Source organism: Mus pahari, chromosome 1 (genome assembly GCF_900095145.1).
Source record: "Mus pahari chromosome 1, PAHARI_EIJ_v1.1, whole genome shotgun sequence".
Lineage (NCBI taxonomy): Eukaryota > Metazoa > Chordata > Mammalia > Rodentia > Muridae > Mus > Mus pahari.
This window is the reverse complement of record NC_034590.1, coordinates 29306309-29329230: the sequence shown is the minus strand read 5'-3', so window position 1 is coordinate 29329230 and position 22922 is coordinate 29306309. Positions and strand designations below refer to the sequence as shown.

General features: G+C 39.0%; 1 protein-coding gene across 2 annotated transcripts in view; it reads left to right on the top strand.

Annotated features, from left to right (window-relative positions):
* The window catches only part of Gabrg3 (gamma-aminobutyric acid type A receptor gamma3 subunit), a 610116-nt gene that overhangs the window by 45290 nt on the left and 541904 nt on the right, over nucleotides 1-22922 (top strand). For both annotated transcript variants that reach the window (XM_021201648.2, XM_029543594.1), the window contains exon 3: nucleotides 12311-12378. In XM_021201648.2, coding sequence (XP_021057307.1) covers nucleotides 12311-12378 — 68 coding nt within the window. The remainder of the gene's footprint in view (nucleotides 1-12310; nucleotides 12379-22922) is intronic.

The following is a 22922-nucleotide window of genomic DNA, read 5'->3' as shown; positions in this document are numbered from 1 at the left end:
GGAGGAGGAGGAGGAGGAGGAGGAGGAGGAAGAAGAAGAAGAAGAAGAGGAAGAGGAAGAGGAAGAGGAAGAGGAAGAGGAAGAGGAAGTGGGGGGCGGGCACTGGAGAGATGACTCAGAGGTTAAGAGCACTAGCTGCTCTTCCAGAGGCTCTGAGTTCAATTGTCAGCAACCACATAGTGACTTATAACCATCTGTAATGTGGTGTTCTCTTCTGGGCTGCAGGCATACATGAAGGCAGAATCTTTAAAAACAAACAAACAAACAAACAAACAAATAACACAAGGAAATGTTACTTCAGTTTCTGTTTCATGAATAATTTTAAAGAATTCTTTGAAGATTTTGTAGAACTCTGTACATTTGGCCCTGGAATGTTTTGTTTTGGAGACTTAATTACTAGTTCTATTTCCTAGTGTGGGGGTTATAAGTGTGTTTAAATTGCTTACTTGATCTTGATTTAATTTTGATAGATAGATTCTTAGAAGAAATTCATCCATTTCCTTTTGGTTTCCAGTTTGATGGAGTAAAGTTTTCTAAAGTATGTTCTTACAGTTAACTAGATTTCTCCTGTGACATTTATAATATCCAACTTCTTGTCTCAAATTTTATATGTTTAGATATTTTCTCTCTGTCTTTTAGTTTATGTTGCTAAGGTTTTCTCAATCTTTATTATTTTTCTTTTTTCAGAGAACCAGCTATTCATTTCATTGATGGTATTTGTTTTGATATTTTGTGCCTATTTAATTGATTTCAGTAGTAAATGTATTTCTTTTTGTTAATTTTTGTAATTGTTCTAGAGTTTATTAAGTTGCTAATATGAGATCTCTCCAGTTTTTTTTATGTAGGCACTTAGTGTTGAGATCTTGCCCTCTTTGTTTCATTGGTCTGGCTATATCATGTTTTAATTTTAATTCAATTATAAAAGTTTTTAAATTTCTTTCTTGATTTTTTTGACCCATTTTTCATTCAGAAGTGAGTTGTTAAGTTTCCATGAGTTTGTAAGAGTGTTCTGTGGTTTTTTTTTGTTTGTTTGTTTGTTCTGTTTTGAGATATCCAGCTTTAATCTGTGGTGGTCTGATCATTTTTCTTATATCTGATAAGGCTTGCTTTCTGTCCAAGTATCTAGTCAAATTTGGAGAAAGTTCCATGAGCTGCTATGGAAAAAAATATTTTTGTGTGTTTGGGTGAAATGTCTTGTAGATGTCTTCTAGGTCCATTTGATTTATGACATTATTTAACTTTAGCACTTTTCTGTTTGGTTCTGTCTGGATGACATGTATATTGGTGAGAAGGTAGTATTAATGTCACTATCACTATGTGAAATTAAATTTGTGATTTTAGTTGTAGTCCTGTTTCTTTATGGTACTCATGTTTGGTCCATAAACGTGCAGAATTGCAATAACCTCTTGGTGGATTTTTCCTTTAGTGAGTATACAGTGTTTTTGTTTTTAGTTTTTTGTTTTTTTTCCAGTCTATTTTGATTAGTTTTGCTTTGAATTCTGTTTTGGTTTTTTTTTTTGTTTGTTTGTTTGTTTTTTTCTCTTGAGATACTAAAATGACTACACTGGCTTCTTTTTTTTGTTTTTGTTTTGTTTTTGTTTTGGGTTTGATTATATTTGCTTAGAATGCCCCTTTCCTGTTATTTTACCTTGAAAGACATCTGTTCTTGATGGGAAGAAAGTTTCTTGTATGTTTCTTGTATGTAGCAGAAAGAATGATCCCTCGTTGTAGTCCAGTTTGTTTGTCTGTGTCTTTTTATTGAAGAATTGAACCATCTATACTGTGAGTTGTCAAAAAGCAGTGCTTTTTGATTCCTGTTTTGTTGTTATGGTGTGGTGTGTTTCCCCAATTTTGATTTATTGTTCTTGGATAATTTATTTCTTGTGTCTTCTAGGATGTAGAGCTGGATTGGTTGGTAGATAGAAATTACAAAAACAAAACAAAACAAAACAAACCCCCAAATTTAGGTTTTGTCATGGAATATTCTCTGTCAATTGTGAGTAATAGTTTTGCTGGGTTTTATACTCTGGGCTGGCATCTGTGGTCTCACAGAGTATGAAGCACATCCGTTCCCCCAAGGATCTTCTGGCTTTCAGAGACTCCATTGAGAAGTCAGGTATCATACTAATGGGTCTGCCTTTATACATGGCCTGGTCTTTTTCACTTGCAGCTTTTAATATTCTTTCTTTGGTTTGTACATGATTATTATGTAGGTGTCATGGAGAAGTTTTTTCTCATCTTGTTTATTTACTGGTCTGTATGATTCTGTACTTTGATTGGCATTTTTTCTTTAAGTTTCCAAATTTTCTTCTATGATTTTGTTGTATTTTCTGTGCCTTTGACCTGAATTCATTTTTTCCCTCTATACCTATTATTTGTAGATTTCATCATTTCATAGTATCCCACATACCCTTGGTATATGAGCCTAATTTTTTTAATGCACTTAACACTTTATTTGACTGAGCTAACAATTTCTTCTACTTTGCCTTCAGCACCTAAGATTTTCTCCTCCATGCATGGTAATATTTGGTGGGGCTTGACTCTGAGGTTCTGGTTTAACATCCTCAAGTTTTCATTTCCAATTTTATTTCTGTTTGAGTACTCCTTGGTGATTCTATTTCTATGTAAAACTCTACTTTCACACTTAAATTGATTTATTTCATTATACTGCTTGCATTTTCAGATCTTTAAACTAGGGATTTATTCATGTTCTCTTTAAAAGTCCTTAAACATGGTCATAACTGCTATTTTGAAGTCCTTGAGTTGTGGTTCATCAGTATTGCATTTTCATGGCCTCCTGCAAATAGGACTACTGGCTTCTAGAGGAGGCATATTGTCTTGGCAGTTCATGTTAAAGGTTTTGTTATTGTTGTTGTTGGGGTGTATGCATCTGGAGCTATGAGGCATATGGAATATTGAGTTGTTCCTTTATGCTTATATAAGGTTCTCTCTCTCTCTCTCTCTCTCTCTCTCTCTCTCTCTCTCTCTCTCTTACACACACACACACACACACACACACACACGCGCGCGTGCGCGCGCGCGTGTGTGTGTGTGTGTGTGTGTGTGTGTGTGTTCTGTTTTGTGATTGTTCTTGCCTTTTCTGGATCCTAGGAAATTATGATGGTTATGGGAATGCTGCTGCAGGTCTCAGGGTGATAGAAGGGGATTCATAAAAGCTAGGAGAAAAAGACTGGGAGGGGCTTGGAGAAGATCTAGGAAGACCTGGGTCTGTACAAAGAGATAGATTCCCCATGAACTGGAGAAGGACAAAGAATAACTCTGGAGAGACAAGAATGAAAGGGCTAGGGAGACCTTGGGTTCAGATAAAGAGGTGGAGTCCCTAGGGTATGGAGAGAGGGAGGGAGGGAGGGAGGGAGGGAGGGAGGGAGGAAGGAAGGAAGGAGGAACTTCAGTAAGCAGAGTGCTTACAGACTGCTACAGGACTGAGAGTAGGTCTGGAGAGATTGTAAAGGAGGACAGGAAGGATAGGGAAAAATCATCTTCCTGAGTTCTAGTCCAATGTAGCCATTGGGGGTTCCTGGTAGAAAGTGTTTCTGTAGATCAGTCCCTGACACAAAGGAAAAGAGATGACCTGGAAAGGAACACTGAGGGGTCCTTGGGAAAGAACTAAGCTGGTTCTCCACCAAGAGGTGAAGTCCCTTCTCATTGGAGGAAGGGCTCCTGCGGGCAGGCTGAGGGACAGAGAATAAGCCTGGAGAGGCAGGGATGAAAGGTAAGAGGGCCCCCACACTAAGAGGTAAAGTTCCAGGGAATCCGGACTTTTGCTCTCTGCTACTTCCCTTTACCGTGAGTTTTGCTCCTCATTCCTCTCCGTTAACTTCCTGTGTCTGAATGATCTAATATTCTATACATATGGTTTTTAATTGTTGTTGTTTCTTTGTCCTGTTGCAACACCTACCTCCTCATTCTGTGATGACCTTATTTCAATTTTGTGACAGTTGTTGTCTGTCCAGTGTTTAGCATTACTACTCTGATTGTGTCTCTGTTTTATGAAATAGCCTTTAATTATTTAACTTTTTGTCCTGTGTTTTGTCATGTATCTTAAGTGTGTCCCATGGAAAGAGCATGTAACAGAATCTTGGCCTTTATACAGTCAATCCTAATCTTTTAATTATCACATAGTATGTATTATTTTTAGCAATTATTTATTTCTAGGAGGGATACACAGATGCTACCACATAAGGATGTCAGAGGACAACCTAGAGGTGTCAGTTCTCTTCTTTTATCATGTGGGGTCTGTAGTTCAAGCTCAAGTCCTCAGACAAGATGGTGAGCACCTTTACCCTTCAGCTGGCCAAAACAATATCAACTTAACATCGATTGTATAAAACAGATATAATCGATGACTGTGTTCTCAGAGGCCATTTGACCTCTTACCCTATTTCTAGTAATTTTAAATTCAGACAAGACAGAAATCAGTCTCTTTTTGTAAAAGCCAGGTGGTGCAAAGTCTTCATCTTTCTCTTTCATTGTGGAGAAGTTTGGAGTTGCAATTTCTTTTGAATATGACAACCTGATTGGGCATCAAGCAAACAATACAGTGAATCTTTCCACCAGGCTTTCCATGCCTGCTCTGTATTATTTCAAAGGTGCCAGAGCCCTGTCATCATTTCTGGTGTTGCCACAGAGGCAATTTTTCATGTGCTGTCACTGAGCTGCCATCTCTGGGTTTGGAGAGTTCAGGTCTTCCTGTCCTGCCTCTTGCTGATGTCAACTTGTTACTGCTTTAGCAAGCATGGTGAGAATTGCCAGCTACTCAGGGCTGCACATATAGTCCTCAGCCTTTTCCTTGTTTAAGGGTGTGATGTAAATGGCCTTTGGAATCTGCTGTGCATGCATGGTTTGCCAGGGCATGCATTTTGACGTTTGATATTCCTAGCCAGATGTAGAGACAAATTCCTAAATGCATTCCAAGAGAAACTACCATGAAAGGCCCTTTCAAACCTTCCCTTCCGTGTTACAGTCAGTAACATTAGTGGTTAGGTGGAACAGTTTCTTCAGTCTGTTTCCTGCTAAAGAAAAGAAATCACAATTGCCCCAGTTATTTAGGCAGGTAACAGTGCAATCTTAGAGGTGTGTTTTGGGGGTTAGAAGACTCAGAAGATGCTTTCTGTACCTTACAGTCTTGCCAATAAAGTCTTTTAGGAGGTGGCTTATTAGAAGCTTTTGAGTGAGTACCAGTCAAAGTTCTGAAGGATAGTGGCTCAGAATTATCATCCCATGTTTTCTTCTCATTTGAAAGTGCACTCTAAATCTGTTTATTTTGCTTCCATTAACAATGATATGTATTACTTGGTTGCCTTATTGCACATTTATCAAATCTGACTCACAGTGGCATGCCTTTCTTAGTGTTGGCGAACTCCCTCTAGCCTCCAGGAAGTCATGTATGGGAGGTATATGTCGGACAAGACTGAAAGGTTCAGAGTTGCCACCCACAGTTCTGTGAGTAAGTGAGGCTGAATCTGGTGTACACCCTAAGAAGCAGAAACAGATGGCTTGATAATCCTCTCACAGAACTGGAATGGGACCAGCAATAATGCTGACTTCACCCGCATTGGCCTTCCAGTGATCAGCTGAGTCAGTTTTGCATTGACCCAGAGACTTGGCAACTCTTTATGATTAGCAAGTTTGCCCATTATGTACTTCTTACTGTAGTTCCTAAACTATTTCCCCAAACCTAGAATTTTCCAAGTTGGGAAAATGCGTGCTATCTTTACACATTACCCACAGATCTAATGTAAGCCATAGAAACAGAAAATGAATTTTAAGGAGCCTGCAGTGATTACTTGTGGTGATAATTGTGGTCATGATTATGAAGATGATGGATACTAAAAATAATAATATATTCTCACTGAATTCTTTGTTCTGAAAAACACCATTAAGCCTCTCTACCAAAGTAGAGAATTTAGAAGTTGGGTTCAGAATCCTTGCTTTCTCTTCTGCTCAGGCTGCCACATCTTGGAAAGCTACCCCACACAGTCTGCACACTTCTGACTCCGCTTCCAGTCTGCAGAATGGGAACCAAAATGGAGTTGTATGCAAGTACCATTTACTAATGGCTACCTGTTCTTCTTCTTTGTGGTCATCCATAGAAGATGGGAATGCAGTAGAGATCACAGCCTGTGGTGGACTAGAGATCCGTCTGTTTAATACCCAGTAGGACTTATTTATGTAAAACAATGGACAGCTGGTACAGGGGGTGACAAGATTTTCCACTCCTGTCCCCAAAGACCGAGAAGATTGGAAAGCCAATTCCTAGCTACTTGAAGGAGCCTTTATGCATGAGTGTTATCAGCTTATCTTTTACATTTAAGTTGCTCATATTTAAGCTTTTCATACTTAATATTTTATAAAAATTAGAAATGTAAGTGACTAGGTCAATTTAGAAGGTAAATGTGGTAACAAAGGCAGAAGATGCAGGATAGGGCATTCTGGTTGCATCTAAGTATAGCAACCTAACTGCTCTAACTGTAAGTTGCTGAGCATCTATTTATTGTGAGATAGTAAAACTATCTTCTTCCCATCTGAACTGGCTTTGTTAGCAGCCATCTGGTGTTGCAGTACTAAGACAGAGATATTGTGAAAAACTCCACATTTCAGAGTCTGGTTGGAGTCATCTGGGATGATCCACTGACCATGCTTCCTTGCTTGGGGTTTGCATTCCTTTCCTACTGGTACATCTATGGGATAGCTTAAGGGTTATCTCCCATGCATCGCTGCAAATTGCCCAACCCCATAGCAGTGTCTATCCCTGAGAGCGCTCATTATAACAAGTATTATATTGTATTATTATATTATCTTATGTTATACTATATTGTATTGTATTTCCACTTATTATATCCAGTATCCATTTTCATCTGTGTTTCTGTCATTATCTATTTCCTGCCTATTTATGAATGAACGCAAGTCCCTTTAGTTTCAGTTTCAATATTACTTTCAGCCATTTTCTGCCAAGGAAGATAGAATCATTTCCATCAGAATAGATGCTTACTGTCAGGAGTGTCCTAATCGATCAGAGCTTTGCCCACTTGACTTCTTGGATTAACTCATAGTTGTCACCATGTTCTTGAGGATGTTTAAAGTTCTTCATCATGTTATAGTTCTCAAGTTTAGCTGAACATTTAACATGTACAAGCCAACTAATTATAATAGTTGCACAGCCCCACCTTCTAGAGCTGTTATTAGACAACAGTATCACAATGACTCTTTTCCATGTGTGATGCTGTAGGAGGAACATGGTGAATCATACATCTTTGCTGTCCAGAAACCAGATCTTGTTTGGGGAACACGAAGTCTCAGTCTAAAACACAGAGTGGCCATATAACATGTAGGTTCAGAGAAGGGTCTTTCTTCACAGTTACTTCATGTAAAACACATTTTCCTTCAAGATCCACAGATACCAGGGTACCTAGAAAAGCACCAATCAAAAGGCTCAGGTCAATGAAAGTAAGATATCTGAGCTTCTTGTGTGTTTAGACTTGTCCTTGGACATGGTAGGGGTTCTGTTCGAATCTGTAGCCTCATTCCTTCTCAGTGGATTCATACTCTTCCTCCTCCTCTGTAAGAAGAGCTTCAGATGTGTCCCTATGAGCCAAGCACAGATTCTGTTTCTCCTGCCTTTTATACTGTCTGTTGGAACTCTGAGCTTGCACTGCCTCCAGCCTACACTGCCTGACAGCAAACCATGCTATGGTATATATTTATGGTTTGTCCCAATTTGGCTGGTTTTGTTGTTGTTGCTGCTGCTGCTGTGTGGTTTGTTTGTTTGTTTGTTTGCTTGCTTGCTTGCTTTGAACTGTTGAGATTGGCTCCAGGGCCTGAGGCACCTGTCATCATGATGTGTTCCTGATCCCTAAATCTGTGGACTTTTGAAGATTTTAGAAACCATCTTGAACCATTATGCTTTTCCCTGGAAAAAGCCAAGCAATGCTCTCCAGTCAGCTTGTAATCGTTTTCATGAGCAGAGACCACAGATGCTCTTGTTTTATAGTTGTATTTCTTAACTTAATAAATAAGATTGATGGTTCCTATTAGGCCCCAGGTTGAAAAAGGAAGAGGTAAATGTAGGAGAATTAAAGACATTTATTAACATTTAAATGTCATCTACCTTCTGTCCCTAGTGGTTACAACTGTAGATCTAGCCATCTGTGGATTGATAGGAACAACAGCGGAAAACTTATTTCTAAAGTACTTGTGCAGAATAAAGTCATTTGCATGATGTTTGCATAGTATTCCCCCATGTTATTTAGAGGTTTATGAACATGCTTTATACAGGTTACATGGAAGTATCGTACAATTTCATGTAAGGGACTTGAGCATTCAAGGATTTTATATCTGTGAGGGTCCTGGGAGTACTCAAGGAATTGTTATGGTGTTAACTTGAGAAGTAGGGAGCTGGTGGTAGGTTAAAGAGAATTTTCCCCCCCCCTCTCTCTCTCTCTCCCTCTCCCTACCCACCTCCCTACCTCCCCATTGGCATTTTAGACATTTCCTAGGAAGTATACATGTGATATCTGAACAGAGCCCATGACATAACTTGTTGGGAAAAAAATGCCCTTTTCTTTTTCTCACAAAAGGTTGCTTAATAAAAAGCTCATACTCCAGAACAGATTTTAATATCAAGTCTGAGAGTCACTGAGGCCATGAACTGTCCTTAAGATTTTTCTTTTCAGTTTTTACCATTACAGGATTCCTGTGGTGATGGTAGTAACCAGTACAGAGTATTAATATGTACAGAATCTAGAGACTAAGGATTCAGCTACCCATCTCTCTATTCATTGTCAGCTCACCCATTCTGAGCCTGTGCTGCCTATAGAAAGGCCTGACATGTGCCTCTCTAATGGGCACCAGGTTTTTTCTTGGTACTGACAGCTCAAATAGTAACTCTGTTCTCATTGGTTGCCTAAAGTGGGGTGAGAAATAGCATGGTGGAGTGGAGGAAAAGCAAACAAACAAACAAAAAAAAAAACCAAAAATATATGCACCACCTGATACGGGTTTGTGACTGAGCTGAGGGGGAAACCTAGGCTACACTGTCCCCTTAGGATCACAGCAAACTCTGAAGGGAGGACTGTAGCTAAGATTTCTCAAGACTTGCCCAGTGTTCTTCAGCCCACAATCCTTTTGGTATAATCACCCTGAGGTTTTACAAAATGACTACTCAGAAAGTGTATTAAAGAGCTCAAATAAAGAGTTGCAAGCGAATATATTTTTCAACCAATAAATGGTGCCCACTTCTAGTGCCCCTTTTATACTGTTTACAATAGAATCTCTTAGCTTCCGCCCAGAAAACTAGTTCCTCCCGATGCTATTCTTTCCTACCTCTGAGAAAGATCTCATCCTTCTCTCAATTGTCTAGGTCTTGGTTTCCAGATCACTATTTTGGTTAATATCTCTCTGTGTTTATTTATGTATAATTTATGGCATATGTCATAAAACTTGTCATCTTAACTACTTTTGTGGAAATATAAGTTAGTGGCATTGGGTTGTGTCACGACTATCCACCTCCTGAACTCCTTATCTTCCAGAACTGAAACTCTATACACATTAAAGCTTAATTAATCATTCCCCCACACTACCACCCCTGGCAACCACCATTCCACTGACATCTCCATGAATTTCACTAGGTGGAAGTATTTCATATAACTGGAATCATGTAGTATTTGCCTTATAATAGGATCATTTATTCAGCATACTGCCTTCATCACTCATCCATGGTATACCATGTGTCAAAATTTCATTCCTTTTGAAGATTAAATAAACTCCCATAATATTCCCCACTTTGGTTATCCATTCTTCTTTTGTGGACATGAGTTATTTCTGTATTTCAGTTATCATGGATGGCCGTAGTGCAAGTGTAGACATACCAGTATCTATTGAGTCCTTCTTTGAATTTCTGTTGGTAAAATACCCAGCTGTTGGATTGCTATGCCTTGCAGCAATTCCGTTTAATATTTTGAGAACTACTGTCCTCTCATCCTCAGTGCCTGGGTCATTTTCCTTATTATTAATGGTGCTTAATTCTATTTGAGTATCCTGTGGGTGGCAGGAACTATTCTCTTTGTCAAAGTCACAGTACACAACTTGCAAGTGCCTTTCCCATGATAAACTGGCTGTTTCATTCTGCTCTGCCTTTTGTAAATAGGTTTAGATTTGGTGTGATAATATGTATTTATTTTTTCTTTTTGTTGTCTGAGATTTTGATATTGAATGCAAGACCCCATCACAAAACTAAATATCACAGTACCCACCCCAAGCTTGACTTCTAATATTTCTGTAGTTTTCGGTACAGTGACTTATTTAACCTACTTTGAGTTTATTTTTGGATATGAAGTGAGGTATAAGGGTCCAAATTTATTTCTTTGTTTTTGGATATCTACTTTTCCTAGCATTGCTTGCCAAAACCACTGCTATTTTCCCTATTTAGATGTCTGATGACTGTGTTGAAAGCCTTTTGTCAGAACTGTATCTGTAGTGTCTGAATTATCAAGTGTGGCCTGTATGTTTCCTGGGCACAGCTGTCAGATGGCATTCTAAAAAATGCCACTGACATTATCATGACTTTGCTCAGCAACAGCTACTAAAAGCAGTGATTCCCCCAGCTTTTATGAGCGTATGTGTGTATGCATGTGCCTGTATTCCAAATGCCTCCTTAAAACTTTTGCTATGTGATAGCATTCAATACATTTCACACTTTCCACTTTAAACCATTCAGGCTTTGTGTCTAAAAGCCCCTTTAATTTAATGAGATTAACAAACTCTGTAAATCCAGACTCTAATAAATACTCTGAAACAACCCAAAAAGCCATTTGCAAAATGTCTTGGCTAATGTCACAGTTTGCACAGCATAATCTGAGGCTGTTGTGTGTTGAAACAGAACACTGAGGAATCCAGTGAAGGCAAAGAAAGTGCTATTTGTCATTTTGATAAACAGAGAACCCTAGTTTTGGGTTTAGAGCATGCTTATCTGAAATTTGTCATGTGTGTAGCAGTAGAATTGTGTTGAGGCTTTCGTCCAAAATGCCAACAGCTCTTTGGAACTAACACAGCCTGGTGGTGTTGACAGATGCTCACAGAGTTAGCTCAAATTCATGACAATCGTTTTCATCTCAGGAAAGTCTGAAAACCGCCATCCTGGCTATAGGTTTCTTAAGTAGATGAGCCTGGAAACTGAGATACCACTCAGTTCCAGAAGCAAAGTGTGGAGTCCATTTGTGAATGAACAGTTATTTAGCAAAACTGAAGAAGGCCCATTGAAAGAACACAGAAGCAAACAACCTTGTTTCCATGGAAACCTCACTGCAAGAAAAGTTCATGTATCTTGTTTATATTCCTCCTGGGCAGACATATTCTGAAATTGGCTCTGTTCTCTCCTTCGTCGAACCCTGAATGGTGATAAAGAGGTTCCCTCCCGAAGAGGCCATTGGACCCTGAGCTCGGCAAACTCCCTGTCTCCTCATTGGTGGTGTTCAGTTCCATCCCAGGCAGGGGAAGAGGAACTGGCCTTCTTGAACCTAAATTACCCAGTTAACCTGCAGTGTGTGCTAGTCCCAGGAGCTGTGCACGCTCATACTTGTGTGATGCACACAGGATCTCTGCATCAATTTTAACCTGAACGTGTGCTGCTCATAGGAGCTGTGCACCCTTAACTTTAACTCGCAGTGTATGTGCTGATCACAGGAACTGTACACCTTCATCCTTGAAAAAGGTCCTATTTTTATTCACATGATTTTACTTTTTTGACTATAACATTGTAACTCTGTTCTAAACATGTGTATGTCTCCTTAAATGATAGTGATGATAAGAAGCATGTTTTCTTTTTTTTTTTTTCCTTTGGAGTTTAGAGCCACTAGAAATTTGCTTTGAAACTGTAGGCTTTTTATCTACCACTGATATTGCTCCTCTCATGATTTAGCTTTATAGCAAGTTTGACATCAAATTACTTGTGCAATGTCTCATATTTTATCTCATTTCTGTGCCATCAAAATCAACTTAAGTAACATCGAAAATCTTTATAGTCATCTGTTACTGGCAATTTGCAGTGGGGTAGCTGTCTTATTTTCCAAAAGTGTAATGAATACACGTCAGAATCTCTCTCATCCTTTGAAGTTTTAAGAAGACAAGATGAGTTTAGTTTTAAATGCAAATTAAGTCCCCAAGAGAAATCTGCTCACCTGAGCAGCATAGGCCTGTGTTGCTAGTGGCTGAGGCTTCCAGACAGAGTGGGTTGTGCTCTTCATGTTTCACTATACCATCAAGTACTAACAGATATGTATTTTTCCCCCCACAGTAAAACCAACTGTCATCGATGTGGACATTTATGTTAACAGCATTGGTCCTGTGTCATCCATAAACATGGTAAGAAGCACCTGCGTTTACCTTGGTGGCTCCTGTGCATCTTCATGCTTAGAGTCTCCACTAGATTTCTGTTGCAGTTTTATTAAGCAGATTTAAAGCCCACTACTGACTCAAGTGCTAAGTGCCATGGTATTGAAAATAGTCTTTAAGAATCAGAAGGGACAGTGTGACACCAGTAATGAGTCATTGCTCTGAAGACCAAAAATTGTTCCCATTCTTACATATATAGATAGCACATGCCTTTCAAATGTGATTATTTAGGATCATGTAATCATTGGCTTTATGCAACCTTTATGCAATATTAGGGATGCATGTAAGTCCAGTGAGAGGAGTCATTCCCCATGGACAGAGCTTAGCTGCTAAGCATGTGATGTCGTACTAGAATGCATTACACCAAGCCACCTGACATGTCTGCCAGCTGTGCTGTGTCTCCTGATTAGATGCATGTAGAAGTGCCATAGCAGGTCATTTGTTGTTGTTAACAATGTCCCGAGTGGGGCTTCTCTGTGCCTAGTTCCTCAGAATCTGGGAGATGTATAAGAGAAAGGACAGAGAGTTGCCAGTATGCTAATGCTAGCATGTGTCTTCAATTTGCAGTGTTTAGTGCATTGGGTTAATACTTAATTTTTAAATCAGTAACAAGAACATCTCTTTAGTTGCCAGATATTGAAAGTGTCTGTTTCTCACAGAAGGCATCCATGTCATGGTAAAATTAATTTATACATGATTCTTTTAAAAACAAAACAAAACAAAACAAAACAAAGCAAAACAAAAACCTTAAAGGTGTAGCTTATGGTGGAGTGGAAGCATGCTTGGGGTTCGATGTGCAATGTGTAGCATCAAAAACAAAACCTCCAAACAGAAAAGTAATATCAATGTCATCTATAAGTATGAGCAAAGAGGTGAAATGAATACAAGAAATTTGATTCATACAACACATTGACTGGAAATGGCTGGTGTATTAAAAATGTAATCTTCCCTTACCTGGGAAGTAATTACTCAGCCAACTGTGCTGAGAACGTACTCATTTTTAATGTATTTGATTTTTACTCTGGGATTTAGTTTGGTTGCCCTTGATTCACACAACTTCTTAGCATCTTTGTGTCTCACTTTGATTTATAGCTAACACTGAGAGTGTCTCTGTAGACACAATCACACACCACTTTAGTAAGGATGGTACATAGGTGGGCCTGTAGGTTTATCAAGCTCTTGGAACTTGAAGATGCACTTTCTGCTCATAATTATACTCTGGTTGGGCATTTTTGTGTGGAAATAAAATGTGCCAGAGGATATTCCTGAGTGACATTACTCATAGAAAACAAGGACTTCACCTAGAGTCAAACTCATTTCATGACAGATTAGCAGGTTGGCAGTGTTGGAGCAGACTTTTCCAACGAAGTCAGCATGGTCATTTGCCAACGGGGGCAGCCTTGCAAGGTCCTTTGTGTGACTCAATAGGAGATGAGTGAATGTTGGATAAGAAATATCGCTGGACCTGGAAGATTGAGGCCTGAGGAGATATGGGAAATGTCTGAGCTATATCTTAGGTCTGTGAAAGTGTAAACGCCTCTTGAACATGTATTCTATGAATTGGTACACATATCATAAGAACTCTTGGTAATTTGTGCTTCATCCTTTTCTGATTTTTCTGAGATATGGTATCATGTGATCCTGTCCCTGGATTTTTTTTTTTTTTTTGGTTTTTTTGAGACAGGGTTTCTCTGTATAGCCCTGGCTGTCCTAGAGCTCACTTTGTAGACCAGGCTGGCCTCGAACTCAGAAATTCGCCTAACTCTGCTTCCCGAGTGTTGGGATTAAAGGCGTGTGCCACCACACCCGGCAATTGAATTTTCTATGTAACCAAGATTACCTTGAATTTCTGATCTGAATGTTGGGATTATAGGCATGTACCACCATTCTTGGTTTATGCCGTGCTGTGAATCAAACTCAGGGCTTTGTGCATGCTAAGTAAGTGCCTTTCTACTTTCTTCAGTCCCCATGTTAGAATTTAAATCTTGAATTCTGGCGCTTCCACCAAATGGTAAAGAATGACCTTAATAAAGGATGGCAAGATGGCTCAACAGGTAGAGACATTTGCTGCTAAACCCAAAGACTTGCAATTCCTGGAACTCACAGGTACAAGGAATGAACTGATTCCCACATGTTGTCTCCTGACTTCCATGCACTGTAGCATGCATGGTCAGATATACACGTATACACATATACACACAATACGTACACAAACACATAAATACATAAATAAATAAATAAATAAATAAATAAATAAATAAATAAATGTAACTTAAAAGTTTATAAAGAATGATCCTTCTTAAATAGGCATTGTGAGCCCTTCAGAAAAAGGGGCCTCTGTTTCTGTGCTTCTTAGATTTCATACCTCCTACACTAAAGGATATGCAGGACAAGTGGATGCCCTTTATTCTGAGAAATGGAAACTGCTCTTTAGGAAACAACAAACAAGCTGAACCACAGGTGCATTTCACTCTGGAGTAGTGACATGTTTTATATCAGGGCTAAATTTTTCTAAGGGATTCCTGTACCTGGCTTCCTGAGGAAGAGATAAGTTGCACTATCTTGACTCAGTGCCATGAAGCATTGGATGAGCTAGGGCATCTTTATACACACCTGTCAATCTTGATGAGTACCTGCAATCCCATCACTAGAAGGCTGAGGCAAGAGGATTATGAATTTTAGACCTGCCTCAGCTATGTAGTGAGATTCTGTCTCAAGAAAAAAAAAAAACCAACCAACCAAAAACAAAAACAAAACAACAACAAAAAACAAAAACAAAAACAAGGCTGAGGATATTGCAACATGGCAGAGTCCTTGCCTAGAATGTAGATGGGCTTGGCCTCCACACAAATATGTAATTGCTATATTCTCTGTTAATGGATCTCTCTTTATTTCTGTTTGTTCAATCATTAAATATTTTGCTGCTGTCTGTTTGACATTATGCTCAATGCAGGTAAGGCAAGACAAAGAATTCCTGCTCTGAGGGAGGTAAAGACATAAATGTATCTGGTGCTAGAGTAAAGTTAGTCCTGCCCTTCAGCTTGTGGGTAGGAGCATGGCTGACCTCTTGAGAGACTTCCATGACCTCCTTAGACAATCTTCAAGAGGCCTCTCAAAAGTCCTTTTGCTGCTGGAGAGTGAGAGTCACAAAAGACTCAATTCACACACTTGTGAAGCCACACCATACTTTGAGAAAATAAGATGCTCAAAAGTGAAATGTGGACCTGGCTCAAAATGAAAAGTATTGAGTAGATAATTGGCTGTAAGTGGATAATGAGGGTTGAGTCATCAGTAAAAGGTGGATGAAAGAAATGAAGGCAATCCAATTACAGAAGGTATTATGAGAAACAAGCATCATTTGGAGGTGTATTCTTCAGGATTTCAGGATGTAAGGTTTCTATTTATCTTTAGCCATAATGTTACATTTTGATAGTATATAATTTCCTCCAAATAGCTCCTTAGCAATCAGCAAATTAAGAAAGACAGTAGCTGTTAATACTGGCATCTCATGGTATTTTTATTGACTTTTTGAATACTGGGGTTTTAATTTCAGAACTTCCGGCTAGTCGGTGAAAGAGGGCAGAGGTCAGTCCATTTCATAGACTGACATTGACGTACTGCAGTTGTTAATGCTTACTCCCTTTGGGACCAGAGAATATTACTTTAAGCATAGTTGTCATAGCATCCTCTGTGTTGGCCACTGCAGTGTAGCTTGATGTGTACAGCTCCTGGTAGACACAGACGCTTCAGGATCAAGAAAGCACGTCAGGTCATTTTTGAGAATCTCTGATGGAGCCTTTTCAGAAAGTTTTATGTCCAGGGTGTTGTACTGGTGAGCTGCCCATTGTTCTTATCTGTGTTGAGTTAAATGAAGAGCCTTGGCCTCTCATTGGGGAGGATTCTAAGTATGGCCAGCATGGTGGTCACCTCAGGACATCCACAAGGCAATGGAGTGAAATACAGCTGTGTATGCCATAAAATGTCACTTCGTGTAAGCACTGAGATGATGAGGGCTCAGCACATTGCAGGTTTAGGATTATTTTTCCTTTCTGAAAATTAAAATACTTAATTTTTGTCTCATGAAAATTTGGACATGAAGTGGAGAGAACCCTGAAAGTGCATAGCTGACAGGCAGGCTCTTCCTTTGCACTCTGAACTCTGTGTAACAAGTATGGGTCATGTAGAATCACATCTTTATTTAGTACCTACTTTGTCCACTAATCCTGGAAACCACTGAGCTGGTCTAATGAGAGCTCTGTACCTTCACTTTCCCCAGATGCTGCAGGACTGTAGCACTGCTCTGTGTGGCTCTAAGCTGATTCTTTCTTCCTTAAATGTTCTGTCACCAGCTCATCTGTGGAAGCCCAATCACTGAGACTTAAGGAGTAGCAGGTGGCTGAGAAGACATAGCAACAGGCTAGACATCACTAGAATATACCTTGTGATATGTAACCTTGTGACTTCTAACTTAAGTATTCAGATCTGGTAGCATGCTGTGTGGTCCTCTACACCCCTCAGCCTTTGCACACCAGTGGTCTCAGGGTACAGAGGAGATGTGGATCAGAGTCTCAGGTGGAGGTAAGTATGGAGGGCTTAAGTGATCCAAGACACTGTGTTGGAGGACAGCATGATTCTTGAATGGTTAATTCATATAGCTTGAGTATATGGAGACAGAAAGAAAAAGGACAAAGGAGAAAATGCACCAATTTGCATATTTGAACCCAACTGAAGACAGGCAAATATTAATGATGCACCAATTCAAAAGGAGCAAAGCTCAGGGGCTTCCCATGATTTTCAGTTAGATTCGAAGACTGCCGGTCACATGATTTCTGAGAACCCAGTTCTCTTGCGGGGAAACAGAAGCCTAACTGGTCCTATCATCACCTATCATGACATGGCCTTTGTCCCTATGTTGTTGAGTAGGCCTAAGTCTGATTTGGGTAGGGAGTGAACCTACTGTTGTGCTCTCTGGGAGCTTGTCCTGGTTATGGACAGTGCTCTACCATCCCTCATCTGCTGTGGGAACCCATAATGGTGCACAGCCCTAAGGTTGATAGGAGAATATTGAGGCCCACCAACCTCACTGTTGTTGTCCTCGTAGAGCAGAAGTTTTAAGGAGAGATGTCAGACAGTATTGTTCACTCCAGAGAGACTAAGGATCCTGAAAGATGATCTCTTGCTTTTTAGAATTTTTCTTTTTTAAATTATTTTTTAGATATTTTCCTCATTTACATTTCAAATGTTATCCCAAAAGTTCCCTATACCCTCCCCCCACCCTGCTCCCCTGCCCATTCACTCCCACTTCTTGGTCCTGGCGTTCCCCTGTATGGGGAATATAAAGTTGGCAAGACCAAGGGGCCTCTCTTCCCAATGATGGCTGACTAGACCATCTTCTGCTATATATGCAGCTAGAGACACAAGCTCAGGGGGTACTGATTAGTTCATATTGTTGTTCCACCTATAGGGTTGGAGACCCCTTCAGCTCCTTGGGTAATTTCTCTAGCTCCTCCATTGGGGGCCCCGTGTTCCACCCTATAGATGACTGTGAGCATCCACTTTTGTATTTGCCAGGCACTGGCATAGCCTCACAGGGGACAGCTATATCAGGATCCTTTCAGCAAAATCTTGCTGGCATATGCAATAATGTATGCATTTGGTGGCAAGCATCCTGGTTCAAGGAAAACTAAAAGAAGTGATGGCTAAAGCAGCATGGGGCCTGCTTGCTTTTGTGGGGTTTTATTTTTCCACCCAAGGTTCATAGCACTTTTGCTTTTAGAATTTGATGCCTTACATTCATGTTTGAAAAAAAAAGTTATTCTATTTTGTATTTTGTTGTCATTTTTGATTGACATAATAATTTCATATGTAGGTGTGAATATATATATATGTGTATGTATACACACACACACACACAAATATATATATATAGCTACATTGTGATGTTTAGGTTCTGGTAAACACTGTGTGATAATGAAATAAGGGCAACTAACACATTCAAGACCATGGTTATTTATTTCTTTGTGGAACAAAAGCATTGGTTACAGTCAAGATATAGAGTCAATCTATCAATAATTAATGAGTACACTACAGTGCATATGAACCTTGGGCATTATCATAAGAGTCTAGTTATTCACAGAGGCATGGGTAAACCTGAAGGATATTATGTAAAACCAGACAAGAAAGACAAATACCCATGATCCCACGTTTACATAAGTATTCAAAGGTTATTTCTTAAGAGGGTAGGAAAGTTAGTGCCAAAGTCTAGGTAGAGGACAGTGCAAAGGGAAGGGGAGAGGTTCGAAGTGGTACAATGACCACAGTTAGACAAAATGAACAAGTTCTGACTTTCAGAGAGCACGACCTACACGGGAGTGTAGAACACCTCAAGAACCAGAAATGAATGAAGGTGTTCTCGCTGTTATCTCTCACATTGCCTCCTCATTGCTTTCTTCCTTGTGCTATGTGACTTCAGACACTGAAGGCTCCCATACCACACACCCTTTGTCCCTGCTGTCTGTGTTCTCTCTTCCTCCCTTTCTGCTCTACACTGTACTTGGTACCAAGCTTTCTGAATCACCTTTTAATTGCCAAGTCCTTTCTCATCTGGTCCAGTGATCAATGGAAGCTATGTATCTATTCACTTCTAAGGTTTAGTAATTTGGGTTGTAAAGTTGTGTTCTGATTCAAACAGTGGATCATTTGGGAAGTCTTCATGTTGCAATCTATTTTCTTGCATAAGTAGATCATTAAGCACAGATAAAATAACAGTCATATCTGGCCAATTCTGGTTCTCATTCTGTTGTGTTGTTTGATTTTCCTTCACAGCATGCCAGGCAGTGTTTATTGTGCATCAGAATGTGTTAGTTGCGTTCCACACCTCTGTGCATGTCTGTGACAGTGTAAGATAGCCTGTTGTTTTGCTGAGGCTCAGTTTGACACTGGTATCTCCATTTTCTTAGGTGCAGTTCTTCAGAGGTGTCACCTAAGGGCCATTGTCTTATACTCAACTTCACGATTGTCCCTGCACTGAGCAGTTAAGTCAGCAAATGTGTTGAGAGGAAACTATTATTTTGGGGGTTATTCCTGTCATTGTTAACTTTTTCTTTCAGCACTTGCGATAAAATACAGGGCTTTATGTACAAACACCAAGCTACAAATCACACAGCCTTTTAATATTTTAATTTTGAGGTAAGGTCAAGCTGGCCTGAAGGTCACTCCACAGCCCAGGTAGATAGAGATTTTGCAGTTTCCTTACCTCAGTCTTCCAAGTAGTTGGACTCTTGCTTTCTGGGAACTTGAGGTTACTACTTTTTTGACGTCATGGTACCCCTGAACTCTGTATAAAATCTTCCTGATTGCCTCATCCTGGCTGCCGTTCTCTCACCTACCTCTGTGCCTCATATACTACTTTAGCTTGAGACAAATCTTTAGGAAGTATTTCAAAGGAAATACATTTTCTTTCTGTATGCCTGTCCTCTGACTTTTTTGGACTCTCTAATTTTTAAATTGATATTTTACCTGAGATTTCTTTTATCCTTAGGAGTATTGTTGGTCTGTTATAATGAATGTCATAAAAGCTATGTAACTTGGTTTGAAAAGAACGTAAAGTTAATTTATTTGTATTAACATGTGCTAATTTTTCACATGTTAACTAACATGTGTTTACATCATGTTTTCACATGTAATTCAACACATGTTTACATCATGAACTGATTGCAGACAACCTTCCTTTAGCTGCCTTGTAACTCCTTTCTAAATTCTTGTTACCACTATTCTTCATTCTTCAAAGAACTAGAATAAACAATGTCAAAATTATTATGAGGGCATAGCAACCAAGCAGCCAATGCCATAATGAACAAGTAATACCTTGTCCATGACAGAAACATTGTAATACCTAATTTTAAGATGCAATGCAGAACCATGATATCCAAAAGGCCATGAGGTTCCATTAGACATAAATTTATACGCAAATGGAAAAAAATTCTGAGCCCAGTATTAAACATAATGACTACAGCCAACTGATTCACAAAAACAGCATGAAAACATACTGAAGAAACCACAGCTTCATTGACAAATTGAAGAACTGAAAATTCATATGGAATGAGACTCATAATATGAGACTTGAAGTTCATATGTAACAAGGTTAATTTTAAATATTCACACAAGTAATTAGGGCAAGAACTAAGCCCAAAGAAACGTTATTCAAGACACTGTTTTCTTGAATTGAGAGTCTCTTGGACTACTCTCAGGGATATTGAAGAAGAAAGGGTTTTCTGGTACCTAGTGTTTCTGGTTTTTTGCTATGAAAAGTTATGCTTTGAAGGGAAGTAAATAAAGTTAATTATGTATCTCTTGTAGAAATATCTGCTTTAGGGAAGCATAAATCTCTTTTTGTATCAGTTAGCCAAGAACTAGTCACATAGGTGGCTTCAATATTCTTTTAAGAAATAAAAGAGTCTGAGCCAGGTGGAGTGGGACATTCTGGAGGCAGAGTCAGGCTGATGCCTACAAGTTTGAGGCCATCTTGGTCTACACATTTTCAGCTAGAGCTACATAGTGAGACCATGCCTGAAAAATAAGAAAGAAAAGAAAGAAAGAAGGAAGAAAGGAAGAATGAAGGGAGGAAGGAAGGAAGGAAGGAAGGAAGGAAGGAAGGAAGGAAGGAAGGAAGGAAGGAAAAACAGTGAGTCTGAGCCCAGGCCTCTCACCTTCTATCTCAACTGTATAGTGTTCAATGGTATCATAGAAGAGGACATGCCCAATTTAAGGAAACACATAGCAATACTGATACTGATACAAAAAGCATATAGAATGCTAAATTGTCAGGAAAATCATCTGTGTGGCACAGTATAATCTAATCACTAACTATACTGAATAAAGAAAAGTCATTGAAAGCTGCAAGAAAAAATTAACAAGTCACGTAATTTTAAAAATCCTATTGAAAAAAACAAAACAAACACAACAAAAACCAAAAACTGACTTGCCTCTGGAAGCTTTAAAAGCCAGAGGGCTTGGAGCTTTCAAAAGACAACAGATGCCAACCCAGACTACCCAACAAAACCATCTGCCATAGTTGAAAGTAAAAGAAAATTTTTTCATGATGTAAACATACTAAAAGAATTTATGTCCAATAAATCAGCCCTTCAGAGAATACCAGAAGCAACAATTTGGACTGAAGAGAAAAAGAAGCGTACTCAAGAGGCTATAGAAAGAAAACAAATAAAGCTAGAATTTCTAGAACACAAAATAGAATTAAGAACACAAAAAGAGAGTCAGAAATCAATAAACAATGGTGTCCTCAACTCCTCAATCAAAATCAAAGGATATTGGTTATGAGAGCAAGGTCTTATAGCTGAAGATGCCATATCCTTATGTCACTGAACATGTAGAGTTGGTATCCAAGTAGGAACTTCTCCACTACTGATTAACATTTATGATGCTGGAAGATTATTTCCATGCTACCTGAGGATAAATCAACAATATCACCCAGCTACAAACCTAGCAATCTGTTGGCAAGATATACATGAGCAATATGTTATGGTAATACTCAACCATTTTGAGATTGGATTTAGGATCCACTACGTGAGACTGGACCCATGCCTGACACTGCTAAATTGGCTGAGAGGCTGAAACTAGAGAGGTCATGAGGAATAAGGGGAAACCTACTATAAACAAACATAGCATAAACAAACATAGCATAAAATGATACCTAATGGTGTATCCTTGTATTGATGTAGACAAGTGCATCATCAGAGATCCTTCTCCTTCAGGAGATGGCAATTAATGCGGAGACACAGGACTGGACAATGTGCAGAGTGAGAGACTATGGATTACTGAGTCCTAAATAATCATCTGTATCAGTCCTGCACCCCTCAAGGCCCAGGGATCTATGTGAAAGGAGAAACATAAAGAATATAAGAACAGTAATAGATGGATAACTCCAAGTACAGTGTCTTATAGACACAACAGGACTGATGGACACATACAGAGTCTATGACAGCATATTCAAGACCAATATAAGTTTAAGCCAGACAAAAATTTCAGGAGAGACAGATGGGGCACTTCCAAATTCCTACTGTGAACATAAAGTTATTCAAATACCAAAATCAACTCTTGTTGAACATATATGAAAAAATTCTCAGAATATTATTTTTATGTTGAATATAGACATATATCAACAGAACCCTCGACTGTTATCAAATTACTTTATCCTGGGTGTACTGAGAATATTCTTCCCATGTAACTTAATAAATATAATAAATCATATATAACCATATAAATGGAGTTAAAAGTGATATGATCTATTCAAAGATGCAGAAAAAAAACAAATCCAAGAACACATCAAAACGATCATCCATCATGACCAAGTAGGCTTCAACCCAGGGATGCAGGGATGGTTTAATATATGGAAATCCATCAACATAATCCACTATATAAACAAACTCAAGGACAAACATTACATTATCATCTCCTTAGATGCTGAGATAGCATTTGACAAAATCCAACACCCCTTC